General features: G+C 46.1%; 4 protein-coding genes across 4 annotated transcripts; 1 reads left to right on the forward strand and 3 right to left on the reverse strand.

Annotated features, from left to right (window-relative positions):
* Window positions 1-1,610: 1,610 nt before the first annotated feature.
* On the reverse strand, window positions 1,611-2,895 carry HD556DRAFT_1463734 (uncharacterized protein). The gene is made up of 6 exons (XM_041308303.1): window positions 2,736-2,895; window positions 2,620-2,679; window positions 2,427-2,561; window positions 2,143-2,374; window positions 2,028-2,085; window positions 1,611-1,972 (listed from the first exon to the last, which is right to left on the reverse strand). The coding sequence occupies exons 1-6, from the start codon at window positions 2,761-2,763 to the stop codon at window positions 1,772-1,774; spliced, it is 714 nt and encodes a 237-aa protein (XP_041162976.1). The 5' UTR covers window positions 2,764-2,895; the 3' UTR covers window positions 1,611-1,771.
* Window positions 2,896-2,983: 88 nt separating this feature from the next.
* HD556DRAFT_1440511 (uncharacterized protein) lies at window positions 2,984-3,501 on the reverse strand (the record flags this gene model as incomplete). Its single annotated transcript, XM_041306123.1, has 6 exons — window positions 2,984-3,049; window positions 3,105-3,143; window positions 3,197-3,211; window positions 3,264-3,283; window positions 3,334-3,366; window positions 3,429-3,501. 6 exons carry the CDS (start codon window positions 3,499-3,501, stop codon window positions 2,984-2,986), a joined length of 246 nt encoding a protein of 81 aa, XP_041162977.1.
* Window positions 3,502-6,289: 2,788 nt separating this feature from the next.
* Window positions 6,290-8,390, reverse strand: HD556DRAFT_1463744 (uncharacterized protein; the record flags this gene model as incomplete). Its single annotated transcript, XM_041308304.1, has 13 exons — window positions 7,960-8,390; window positions 7,865-7,897; window positions 7,795-7,814; window positions 7,728-7,742; window positions 7,628-7,666; window positions 7,545-7,573; window positions 7,473-7,486; window positions 7,380-7,418; window positions 7,140-7,199; window positions 6,947-7,081; window positions 6,659-6,890; window positions 6,546-6,603; window positions 6,290-6,490 (listed from the first exon to the last, which is right to left on the reverse strand). Exons 1-13 carry the CDS (start codon window positions 8,099-8,101, stop codon window positions 6,290-6,292), a joined length of 1,017 nt encoding a protein of 338 aa, XP_041162978.1. The 5' UTR covers window positions 8,102-8,390.
* Window positions 8,391-8,751: 361 nt separating this feature from the next.
* HD556DRAFT_1306206 (uncharacterized protein) lies at window positions 8,752-9,219 on the forward strand (the record flags this gene model as incomplete). Its single annotated transcript, XM_041299884.1, has 3 exons — window positions 8,752-8,797; window positions 8,882-8,961; window positions 9,043-9,219. The coding sequence occupies 3 exons, from the start codon at window positions 8,752-8,754 to the stop codon at window positions 9,217-9,219; spliced, it is 303 nt and encodes a 100-aa protein (XP_041162979.1).
* Between the last annotated feature and the right edge of the window lie 3,693 nt (window positions 9,220-12,912).

Below are 12,912 nucleotides of genomic sequence, written 5' to 3' on the forward strand. Positions count from 1 at the left end.
ATTCCAATGACAACCAATCCAACACATGCCACACTTAATCATCATGCAGTTGATGCCCTTCTGTTGAGTCACGCTTTCGTAGGGTAGCCTAAGTGGAAATGTGGATTGGAACACCGTCTGTATTTCGCATGAACCAGCTACTATAACGACGCCCGAGATAACACCGACACATCAGAATTCCAACTGATGATCAACATTCGAGACTTGAGGATTCTCGTGGCGTTAGAGCCTTTCCATGCTAACAGATTACACAAAGCCGGTTCTGTATGGGTTTGCTTGGCGAAAAACGATCGAAAAAGGATGGGACACTCACTGGGAATGTACATGTGCCGTGAATAAGAGTCGAGCAGCTGTACAATTTCATCGGGTGGCCTTGGTTCGACATTGAAAGAGCAGGATGTCATGGCTGAGGGTTAAGGCCTAGGAATAAGTACTTGCTTTAATTTCTGGGGATCTGGCGTACCCAAGTGCAGACCGTGCGAATGATATACAATATCGCACTAGTCGTTAGCTGGTTTATAATGTATAATGATTTATATAGTGGGCATTGTCATTTGGGAACAAGAATATATCAGATCTGAGCAACCCGATCGCGAACTAGACGAGAGCAGTGGAGAATAATATTAATGTCGTCGATTTGACAGGCGATGTACGGAGTTTGAAATTTACAGCCTGCCCGACCTGCGTTCGTGCTCAGTTTGCCTCTGTTACTTTGTTTGAAAGGTTTTATCACAGATCTTGCGTGCCTGAAGTCTTCTGAATGGTAATTTCCCTCCCATGCACACATGTTCTTATGACAATTCGCAATGCAACACAATTCAAAGATCGATCATGGAACATTCCCTTCGAATTCGATACCCCAGCCTAGTACCACCACAACCTAACGCACGTACTTTCCAAATCCAAAAACCTAAATCAAGGCCCCATCGTCGATTTCATTTTGAAGACATCTTGGCCTCATCCACGTAATCGCTTTTCAAGCCCTGCTACATCCCAGAGGCAGTCTCTACCACCACTCAGCTACTTTGAGAGATCGACCGTTCCCTGTCTCGAACTTGCTGTCACATCCACCACTTGAAATCAAACAACAGATGCTCGACTCTTGCACTGTCGCTGGTGCTGGTACCTGCATGTCCGTTCCTAGGTGCATCATATCAACAAGCCGTGTTATGTCTGGTGTACCACGCTCAGACGTTAGTATCCTGGATTGCTTTGACTCCCCAGAGGCGCTGGGTCTCGGCTACAAAAAGCAGGCAGAAGCACTCAAACTTACTACTGGTGGCCTTTATATCACGATGATACATGTGTCCCCCGATAATACTTCTGTAATGATGCTAGACGCAATCCAGCCAGTTGGCATGAGTCAGCTGAGAAGGACGTTGAATGAGCGAGGCGAGAAGATAAATCGAGGACAGGTTGTTGAGGAACTGAGACTATGCACTGTTGCTCAACTTGGCTCTCGCGTCCTCATTTGCCTAAGCAATTGCGTGAATGATCAGATCGATCATTATCAGACAGAGGAAAGAAGAACCAATGGTTGGTGCAAGTGTGGGTGGACAGTTGGTCCCAGCATAGATATTCAGGATGTTCATTTTAACATTGTCAGTACGTATAGCAAATCACTTGACTAAATAATACGACGAAAACTTTGTATGTCTCTTTGAAATCTACTTCGGAACTTCGATCAATACCTTCAAGAAAGTGGTAATAAATAAAAGCAAATTTCCCTGCTCTTTGGAGGGCACCAGACAACCGTTAACTCCACCGATTATCATACACCACTACCAGTCGATATTTCCACGCGCTCCTGGAAAGCGATTGAGGTCATACCAGTTGCGACGTCAGAATCGGCCACGAGTTTAGCGTGGTATTCCCGAATACCAAGGATCAGGCGCAGTCCCAACACAAATAGCTGCACAACCTTCACAATCTGAAGAAACCCAGAAATAATCTGAGGGGCCAGGGAAGTGCTCTGTAGAAACGATAAATTGTGGTAGCGTGCATAGGCAAGTGAAAGATTGACATACCGTGGAGAATGTTGGATAGAAATCAAGAATGAGAGAGAAGCAAGAAACAGCAACAAAGCTACCACGTCCAACCCGTCAGTGGAAAAAAGGAACAATAATCACAATATGAGCTTACCCCGCAAAGTAAACCACATGAGTTTTCATCAACACCGTGAAACAGTCCTCAATAATCCCTCCTACCGGATGTTGTCGTATTTCACGGAAGTGTTTTACCGCAATCCAGGCTGCGAGACATAGCACGAGGACCTCCCATACAGTGCCGAGCATCCAAGTAATAGAAGCCAGAAGTGTGATATTATGCGCGTAGTCAAGCTGACACTGATAAGTGCCGGAGAGAATGAGTTCCCCTGGTATCAATGAGTCTCATGCACATTTATTTTCATTCACAATTAAACGCACCCCCTGAAGTATGCATCGTTATCATTATAGTGACCACTGCACCGAAACTGTTGACAGCCAGGAAGGTGACAATGAGAAATATCAGGATCTTTATGGATCCTTGATACATTGCATGCAACCGAGCGATGATGATGACTTGTGGCATGGTTCAGTCAAGTCAATATCACTGAGGTATCGCAAGTGCAAAGCTCACCGCACAGCATCGCAATTACCACAACACGCGTCCAATTCAATACGACGCAGATAACGAAGCCTGACGAATCCGGTCAGCGACCAGCCTCGGGTAGCCCACACTCCAAACAGACTCACATCTGTTGCAGTATAGCGTGGCAGTCATTAGTGAACAAAGAAGTGAGCAAAGAACCACACCCACTGCTACAGTGCGCCACAGTCAATCGGATGGGAATAGTAATAGGCATCTGTGCAGAAGACTCACTGTATCTGTCAGCGAGATGGTCGGAACACTGTCTGAATGCGTTATTCAGAAGAAGTAAAGACAGTGAATGCACTAAGGGGACATACACACAATGGTCAGGCTGGTTATGATAGATAGACGATTAGCACAACACCGATTGTGTAGCCTTCCGGACATATGCAGCGTATAAGATCCCAAGGTAACGCACCTAGGACACTTTCAAGTCAGCACAACATGGCAACCGCGACAAACAAGCCACATACACCGAGATACAGAACTGTCATTACGGACCATCGTTGTCTCTGGAATCAAGCGTATTTTCATGCGTGTTCCTCTGACACCAGACTCTACTCACCCAGATCAATTCAACCTATAAAACCATTCTCAGCGAGATGGCCGTTCCAGTCATATCATCAACATACCTCTTGTCCAAATGTGAGTGCTGAAAATAATCGTAAGACGTCAGCAGTCTTTTAATGTTATCATGCTCACCCCAATCATACATCACTGCAACAAAGGCGGCGACTGCGAAACAAAAGCCAAGGTGAGATTGTGTCAGCTTCAACATCCGACTGCTCTCCACGAACCTAAAAAATAGCTGCCCAAACGAGCTATATTGATGGCTGACCACCAAGTGGGATCATTGGAGACTACGGTCATATTGGTAGAGAATAGGTGTGGGTGGGAGGCGAACTTGGTGGACGTAAGATGATGACATTCGTGCTAGTTATACCACCATCCGGTATGTAGATCAGCGAAATGAGATCGGGAGATGATGACCGTTCCTGCTTCGATTGGTCGAAGTGGATATTTTTTGCATGAAGAAAGATAAATCGATACATGGGATCATAGTAGATGTTGGTCGTAAAACATCTGAACGACCGAAACACTTGAACTCCGTGAAAGATCGAACAACATCAAGAACTTTTCGTGATCTTGTCGCCTTGTTTCCGATGCTATTCTCGAGATGTTTTTGCTACACGTGCATCAGTTCATTAATGCAACCAAGTGTTACTTCATCTGTTTGATACATACTGATCACGGTGCGACCATCGGAAAGCCTTGCATCTCATCTCTATTCGCCTCTCTTGCACAAGCCCGGGGAGCATAACAGCTCATCAAAGGTCACTCAGCAAATGCACATTGCGTCGGCAAGACACCGGAACAGAAAAATCAGCCGTTAAATCGCACGAAGAAGTAAATTCGCACCCTACTCCGGCCACCAATACCTCCCCAGTGAGCATAGGTCTCGATGTCTCATCTCACCCTTAGGTCTGTCGCTTCATGCGCACCCTCTCGCTCTCTGCCTCGAAAATTGGGTTACCGTATCATTTGGATGTCAGAATTGGTGAGCTCACAATGTATGATTTGTATCGTGGAGTTGGTGCGGTGGCACTGCGTTTCACCAGGGTTGTGAGATTCTGTGATTGATGTAAGATGAAGATACAACATCACCCCTATATCAAAAGAGCGCTGAGAGAGAAGATGAGAGAAACCGGTGCTCAGATGCACAATGGCTGAAGGCGATAACATTCTGTTGGGACACCATCAGAAAGTTGGTGATTTGAAGAAGTTGAGGGAATGACTCACCGGGTCATACAGGTACCAATGCACATCAGCGCTAAAAACCGATCCAAAATGTGCCACATTGAATCCATCATGCATTTGATGCCCTTCTGTTGACTCACACATTCGTAGGGTAGCCTGAGTGGGTTAATGTGGATTGGAACGCCGTCTATATTTCGCATGAACCAGCTACTATAACAACGCCCGAGACTGCACCGACACCTCAAAACTCTGACTGACGATCAGGATTCGAAACTTGAGAATTCATGTAGCGTTAGAGCCCTTGCATGCCAACCAATTATACAAAGCCGGTTCTATATGGGTTTGCTGAGCGAAAATAATTGAAAAAAGAAGGGATGTTCACCGTGGATGTAGACTTGCTGTGAACAAGCTGTATGATTTCATCAGGTGGTCTTTTAACAAGTGTGATGCCAGTACGTACTTCAATTTGGAGCACTGGGGATGCTGGCGTCCCCAGTCGAGCAGCCTCAGCGCGAACTAGTAGAGAGTCTAGACTCCAGTCTGATCGATCTTGACAAGCTTGACACGGTATTTGAAATTTGCAGCCTGTCCACGCGTATCTAAAGTCTAATTGACGTGCTTTGTTTTGAAATGTTTTATCACTCTCGGCTTCCAACCATCCGTCTTCGACTTGCAATTTTCGGACTCGACTGTCACCAACACTACTTACTCAGTCCTCCGCAGCCACTCCCATCACTTTCTATAGCACTCACGAACCTGGTGGCTTGTTCGTGCTAGTCACGCTCCAACGTGCTCAGAGCCATTCGTGTCATATTGTATCACTTGTGCGTACTGAAATTCTCATTCAGTCTATTCTTATAACAATTTTCAATACACCACACTTCGAACATCTCCTTCCCATCGAATCTCCCAGCTAGTGTCACCGCGACTTATGATGTTCTCGCACGCATATTCCAAATCTCAAATCCTCAATCAATCTGTCGAATCTCGATGGTGACATGTTGACATCTTGGCCGCATACCAGCAGCTACATCGAAAAATCTCACTATCACGTCCACAGCCTGACCTCAAGTAGCAGATGTTTGACTCCTGCACTATTGCCGGTGCTGGTGCCTTCATGTCCGTTCCTAGGTGCGTCCCTTGTCGCCGTTTTGAACCACGTCAACAAGCTGTTCTATGTTTCGTGTCCCGTTAGCACCCTGGATTCCTACAAATTCCCTTGACTTCACATAGGCGCTGGGTCTCAGCTGAAGGATCACGGCCTTCATATCACAATGTTTAACAGGGTACATGTATCCCCCAGTAGTGCTTCAGCAACAACCTTACACATATTTATATTTGTATCCGTATGTCCACGGCGAACGAAAGTGGAAGGGAGGATCCTCCACAAGCATTAACCAACTTCAACCTCTTCAAGACTAATCAAGTACGCCTCGCATCATTAAGCTACGCATGCATGAACCACCTTGTAATTACCTTGAATGCATCATCTGTCGGCCACTTGTCGTGAGTCAGCTGAAACAAAAACAAGGTAGCAGTTCATAGGACATTGCATGAGGCGAGAAGATGAATCGAGTATGAATTGCTGAGGAACTGAAGCAGTGTGCTGTCCCTCGACTTTCCCCTCGCGCGCTGCCTAAGCAATCATATGAATGATTGTCATCGTACAGAGAAAATAAGAACCGCAAGTCTGCGTGGGCAGCTGGTGCCAGTAGAGATATTTAAATATTATCAACACGTATAGCAAATCACTTGACTGAATAATACGACGAAAATTTTGCATGTCTCCTTGAAAACTACTTCGGAACACAAATCAATACCTTCAAGAAAGTGGTAATAAATAAAAGCAAATTTCCCTGCTCTTTAGAGAGCACCAGACAACCGTTAACTCCACCGATTATCACACACCATTGCCAGTCGATATATGCACCCGCTCCTGGAAAGCGATTGAGATCATACCAGTTGCTGCGTCAGAATCGGCCACGAGCTTAGCGTGGTATTCTCGAACACCAAGGATCAGGCGCGGTCCCAACACAAACATCTGCACGGCCTCCAAAATCTGAATAAACCCAGAAATAATCTGAGGGACCAGGGAAGTGCTCTATAGAAACGATAAATTGTGGTAGCGTGCATAGGCAAGTGAAAGATTGACATACCATTAATAATGTCGGAGAGAAAATAACAATGAGCTCGATGCAAGAAACAGCAACAAAGCTACCACAGCCGGCTCGTCAGTGGAAAAGCAACAATAATCACAATATGAGCTTACCTCGCAAAGTAAAGTGCATGAGTTTTTATCAACACCGTGAAACAGTCCTCGATAATCCCTCCTGCCGAATGTTGTCGCAGTTCACGGAAGTGTTTTACCACAATCCAGACAGCGAGACACAGCGCGATGACCTCCCATACAGTGCCAAGCATCCAAGTAATCGAATCCAGGAGTGGGATGTCTTTCGGATAGTTAAACTGGCACTGATAAGTGCCAGAGAGAATGAGTTCCTCTGGTAACCATCAATGAGCCCAATGCACGTTTATTTTCATTCACAATTAAACGCACCCCCTGACGTATCCATCGTTGCCATTATGATGGTCACTGCATCGAAAGTGTTGATAGCCAGGAAGGTGACAATGAGAAACATCAAGATCTTTCTGGATCCTTGATACATGGCATGCAACCAAGCGATGATGATGACTTGCACCATGTTTCAGTCAAGTCAATATCACTGATGTCTCGCAAGTGCAAAGCTCACCCCACAGCATCGCAAATACCACAACATTAGTCCAATCCAATGCGGTGTACATAATCCAGCCTGACGAATCCAGTCAGTGATCGGCCTCGGGTAGCACACACTTCAAACAGACTCACATCTGTTCCAGTATAGCGTTGTAGTCATTAGTGAACCAAGAAGTTAGCAAAGATCTACACCCACTGCTACAGGGCACCACGGTTAATTGGAGGGGAATGACAAGCATCTGTGCAGAAGACTCACTGTATCTGTCAGCGAGATGGTCGGAACACTCGCTGTATGCTGTTGGTCAGAAGAAGCAAAGACAAAGACAGTGAATGCACTAAAGAGACATACTCAGCATGTACAGGCTGATTGTGAGAGATAGACGATTAGCACAACACCGATTGTGTAGCCTTCCGAACGTACGCAGCGAATAAGATTCCAAGGTAGCGCACCTAGGATACTTTCAAGTCAGTACAACATGCGACTGTAACGAACAAGCTACAAACACTGAGATACATAACTGTCATTAAGGACCAGCGTTGTTTCTGGAATCAAGTGGTATGTTCATGCGTGTTCGGTGTTCCTCTGACGCCAGACTCTGCTCACCCAGATCAACTCCACCTATAAAGCCATTCTCAGCGAGATGGCTGCTCCGGTCATACTATCGACATACCTCTTGTCCGAATGTAAGTGCTGAAAATAATCGTTAGACGTCAGAAGTCTTTTAATGTTATCAGGCTCACCCCAATCATACACCACTGCAACAAAGGCGGCGACTGCGAAACCACAGCCAAGGTTACATTGAGTCAGCTTCAACATCTGACTGCTCTCCACGAACCTGAAAAATAGCTAGTCAAACGATATGAAATGATGGCCGGCCACCAACTGGGATCATTTGATACTACAGTCATATTGGTAGAGAATGGGTGTCGATGGAGGCAAACTTGGTAGATGTATGTCAATAACATTCGCAGTATCATATATATGTATACCGTTATCCAGTGCGAAATGAGATCAAGGGGTGAATCTGTGCAATCCACGTGGATCAAGCGGTTGCATGATCGTCATCAGGCCGTCGTATCATAAGGATGTTAATCAAAACAAGTACCAATGCAGAACCTTCAATTTGCAACGTGGATGTGTTGCAGTCGACGAGCCGCTGGTAACGTTCACTTGTCAGGTGGAGTTCTCGTACTCCTTATGTATAGAAAATTTGATTCCAGCTTGGAACTTTGGAGGTTAGGAGATGCCTAGAGCGTTAACTCTTCGCAGCAGACGAGTACGAGATTCTGAGGCACAACAACTTGTTAACATATATGTGGAGACAACTTGAAGAAAGGCAAACACACCTATTACACGTGTACTAGTGAAGAACGTTAAGTCAATAGTAGTGAGACGGTCACGGTATGTAATTAATGAGGCCTGAGGAATTAGTCATATCACTCGAAATCAATATCGTGTTCCTGTTTCTCCCTTCCGCTCTTCCTGTGTCTCGTTGTCTTGGACCTTGCCCTTTGCCCCTACGGCTCTTGCCCCGTGCAATTCGGCATGACGATCATGCCGTTCGCAATCTTCATTGCCACCTCCTTTAGTGGAGATAGCAGTCTATGTCTAGCGAGACGAATTCGAAATGGCTCTCTGCCTTTTCTCACTCGAGTTTCTCGTCTCGCTACTAGGTACACTGTTGTTAGCTATGAGTGACGACCGTTCCTGCTTTGATTGGTCAAAGTAGATGTTTGCATGAACATAAATCAATCCAGGGACCATAGTGTATTTTGGTCGTGAAACATTTGCGGGAGCGAAACACTTCAACGCCGCAAAAGATCTAACGACATGGAGTGTGAGAGAAAGTGGGGAAAGAAAGATATAGGCTCGTACTAAGTCGTAACCATCATGATTCTGCTTGCGCGCGCGTTTCTAGATTTTGAAATATAAACAGAGAACGTGGGAGAAAGGCAAAGCAAGTCGCCTGAGTGAAAATATTCGTCACCACTTGCTATGTAGTCGGCCAGAAAACCAAGAAGCACGCATGGCCAGGCTCGGCATGTCGGGTATCTTTTCGGATGAGACCTACGATCGTGTGCAGGACCTCACCTAGGCAAGCCCAGCCCACTAGTACAAATCACAGCCTAAGCGCAGAGACTAAGTAGCATAGGATGTCATCGGTAAGTGAATGGGTCTAAGTGGAAATTGCCGCAGAAAACGGAAGACATCGATCGAGATTCGAGTGCTTCGTCATTGCATCATGTGGCCGGTGGATTCTTAGAACATTCGTTCAGCACGTCCAAAATAGTGAGATCGACATGAAGCAAACGAGCTCGTGTCCTACCTGGGCTATCGAAACCTCCATATCTCAATGTCTCATCTCGTCCTTAGGCCATCTGTCACTTCATGCGCACCCTCGTATCATCTGGATGCCGAAATGGTGAGCCCAGAATATTGTATTTGTATCGTGGAGTTGGTGCGGTGGTAAGAGGCATTAGGTTTTACCAGAGACGTCCTAGTTGAGATTCGGCGATTGATGTGAGATGAAGATACAATATCATCCCTAAGAGAGCGTTGAGAGACGAAATGAGAGAAAATGATGCTCGGATGCACAATGGTTGAAGGCGACTCACCGTGTCACATAGCTGCCATTGCACACCATCAACCCTTATTCCGATGAGAAACAATCCAAAACGTGCCACACTGAATCCATCATGCAGTTGATGCCCCTTAGTCACGACTGACGCTTTCGCAGGGTAGCCTGGGTGGGATTGTGGATTAGAACGTTGTCCCTATTTCACATGAACCAGCTATCATAACGACGCCCAAGACTACACTGACACCTCAGAACTCTGACTGTTGAACGATCAAAAATCCGAGAACACCGAGAATGCGTGGCGAGCGGATCTCAGAATGCACACTGGCAGGTTGTGCAGAGGAGTGATGCAGTTCGATGGGGAGGTAGATAGTGGACATCTCGTTTCGGGGAGCGCACAGGATAATAAATTGATGTAAATACAGTGGAGCACTGGGAGAAAACAAAGTCTGACGCACCGCAGGAAGCTCGACTTTTGTTCTGACGCTCATTGTGTAGTTGATGGCAAATTGATGCCCATATAATTGAAATGAATATCAGCAGCGTCTCTGCCTCGCCTCCTTCCTCTGAGGACTTGAGTCTGGGAGCGTAGCAAATGCGGGAATATTGTAAGGGCCTAGGGCGACTGATGAAAACTGATGCAAACTTAACGCACCACGCTACTAGATTCGTCATGCATCCCGCAGTGGACGTTTTGAATGGGTGGAAGGAGCGGTATAGCCCAGGAAAGTACTTGCCTACAATATAATCCCATGAACGTGTACGATTCGGAGTCCTCCTTTATATCACTGTTAGTGTTTGTACTTGGAAAACGAAACAAGAGAAATGGCCAAGAAATGGCACAACTCACTTCTCTGGAATCCGGACGGTCGACGTACACACCTCAACGCAAGTTCGCCTTCCTCCGAGTCCTACATCGCAAGTCCTCTGTCCAGGGACGTGCCTGAAATCGTATGAATGGTATGTGCTTGCCTCGAGCTCCCATGAATGCAATCTTCTCATCACTTAATTCACAATGCAGCACACTTCAAAGACCATGGAAGTGACTCCCTTCTTCGATACCCTCAAATCTCTTAGAGTACCACTAGATGACTTGGAGCACTCCAACACGCACTTTCCAAATACCTCGCAAAGTGAACCACGTGAGTTTCCATCAAACACTATGAAACAGTCCCTTATAATCCCTCCTGCCAAATGTTGTCGCAGTTCACGGAAGTGCTTTATCGCAATCCAGACTGCGAGACATAGTGCGATGACCTGCCAGAAGATGGTGAGCAGGACTTTTAATTTGCGTTGTTTGATGTACAGCTTGGTTGTAGATAGCTTGCGCATCGGTGCAGGCCGCAACTCTGGTTATTCATAAACGCGTGGAAAAATGTGAGCTTCCACGCATCCTCGACTTGTAATTTTCAACCTTGACATCACCTACTCAGTCCTCCGCAACCACTTCTATTACTTTCAAAACCTGCCTATAGCGCCCACCGACCTGGTGGTTTGTTTGTGCTAGTAGTCACGCTCCAACTGTTCTGCTCAGAACGACTGTTTACTTTGTTTGAAACATTTTATCACTTGTGCGTGCCTGAATTCTCGTCTACATCTATTCTCATAACAAAATAGTGCACTTCAAATGTCTTCGAATATCCACTTCTTAAATTGATGCCCTTAGTATCACCACTTCTTGCACGCACGTTCGAAATTCGACAACATCGTCAATGGCTACATACTTCCTGCATCAAAAGATTAAGCTCGACCTCGCTATCATGTCCCCAGCCCGACCTCAATCAACAGATACTCGACTCCTGCACTATCAATAGTGCTGGCGCCTGCATGTCCATTCCTGGGTGCGTAACTTTCACTGTTTTGAAGCATGTTAACAAGCTGTGTTATGTGTCGTGTGTTATTCACAAACGTTAGCACCCTGGATTCTTTCAAATTCCCCTGACTCCACAGAAGCGCTAGGTCTCAAGCGAGGAACTGTGGCCTTCATATCACAAATGTTTAATACAGTACTTGTACCCCCAAGTAGTGCTTCAGCAACAATCCTAAACACATCTATAATCATATCCGTATTTCTACCTCGACGAACAAAGAAGAGAGGCAAGCTCCTCCATGAGCGTTAACCAACTTCAGCCTCCTCAAGACTCATCAAGTATACCTCGCATCATTAAGCTACGCATGCATGAACTTGCTTCGCAAACTTTATGATCACCTTGAATGGATCATCATCTGTGAGTCAGTTGGCGTGAGTCAGGTAGGAAAATAAGGATGGGACATTGAATGAGACGAGAAGATGAATCGAGTACGAATTGCTGAGGAACTGAAGCAGTGCGTTGTCACTCGACTTTCCTCTCGCACGCTGCCTAAGCATTCATATGAATGATTGTCATCGCATAGAGAAAATAAGAACCGGTGGTTTGTGTGGGGAGCTAGTGCGAGTAGAGATATTCAGGATATTGGTTTAAATATTGTCAGCACGTAGTATGTATAGTAAATCACTTGACTAAGGCCTCTTAGTCACGTACCAAGTGGCACCCCGAAAAAAGACCCCGAAAACCTCTTGAGAGCACTGCGCCCAACGGCGCCATAGCCGCCCCACGGCGACTTCAAAGTCATAAATCCTTACTCAGAAAATACTCAAAACATCCAAAAAACAATCTACAGATACGTTACATTCAATACTTTCACGCTAATATGCCCCCAAAAACCAGCACTGGAAACGTGACCGGTCCACCCAAAGCCCACTCCCCTACACCAGGCTCTGGTCCTAACACGCGAGGCACCACCAGGAACCTCACATCCACTGAGGAAATAGAAGTGTTACCCAGTAATGTTATGGACACCGCGAGCGCAGAATCATACCTGAAAGTTAAACTTTTGTCCCACGGAGGACAAGCATATACCCTTTCCCATCTATCATCCATTCTATTTCACATCACTCAGATGTCCGCGAATACCCCGCTCCCGGTCATCACAGCAATTCGCGCGGTGGCATACATCCTGAAAAAGCACACGGCCTGTGAAATTGCGGAGGCAGCTGCCAATCACTTCTCAACCACGTTGGCCCCACAACTGATCGATCACGTGATCATGGCCATCACTCCGCAACTCACCAACCTGCGCTCCACCTCGGAACTTCTATCGGCTACTGCTCACCAAGCCGAGGAAACGCTCAACACCACCATCAGCGAGGCCGCCAATATCCATCGTTCA

The sequence above is a fragment of the Suillus plorans genome, assembly GCF_016647745.1.
Source record: "Suillus plorans strain S12 chromosome Unknown HD556scaffold_14, whole genome shotgun sequence".
In the NCBI taxonomy this organism is placed as follows: domain Eukaryota; kingdom Fungi; phylum Basidiomycota; class Agaricomycetes; order Boletales; family Suillaceae; genus Suillus; species Suillus plorans.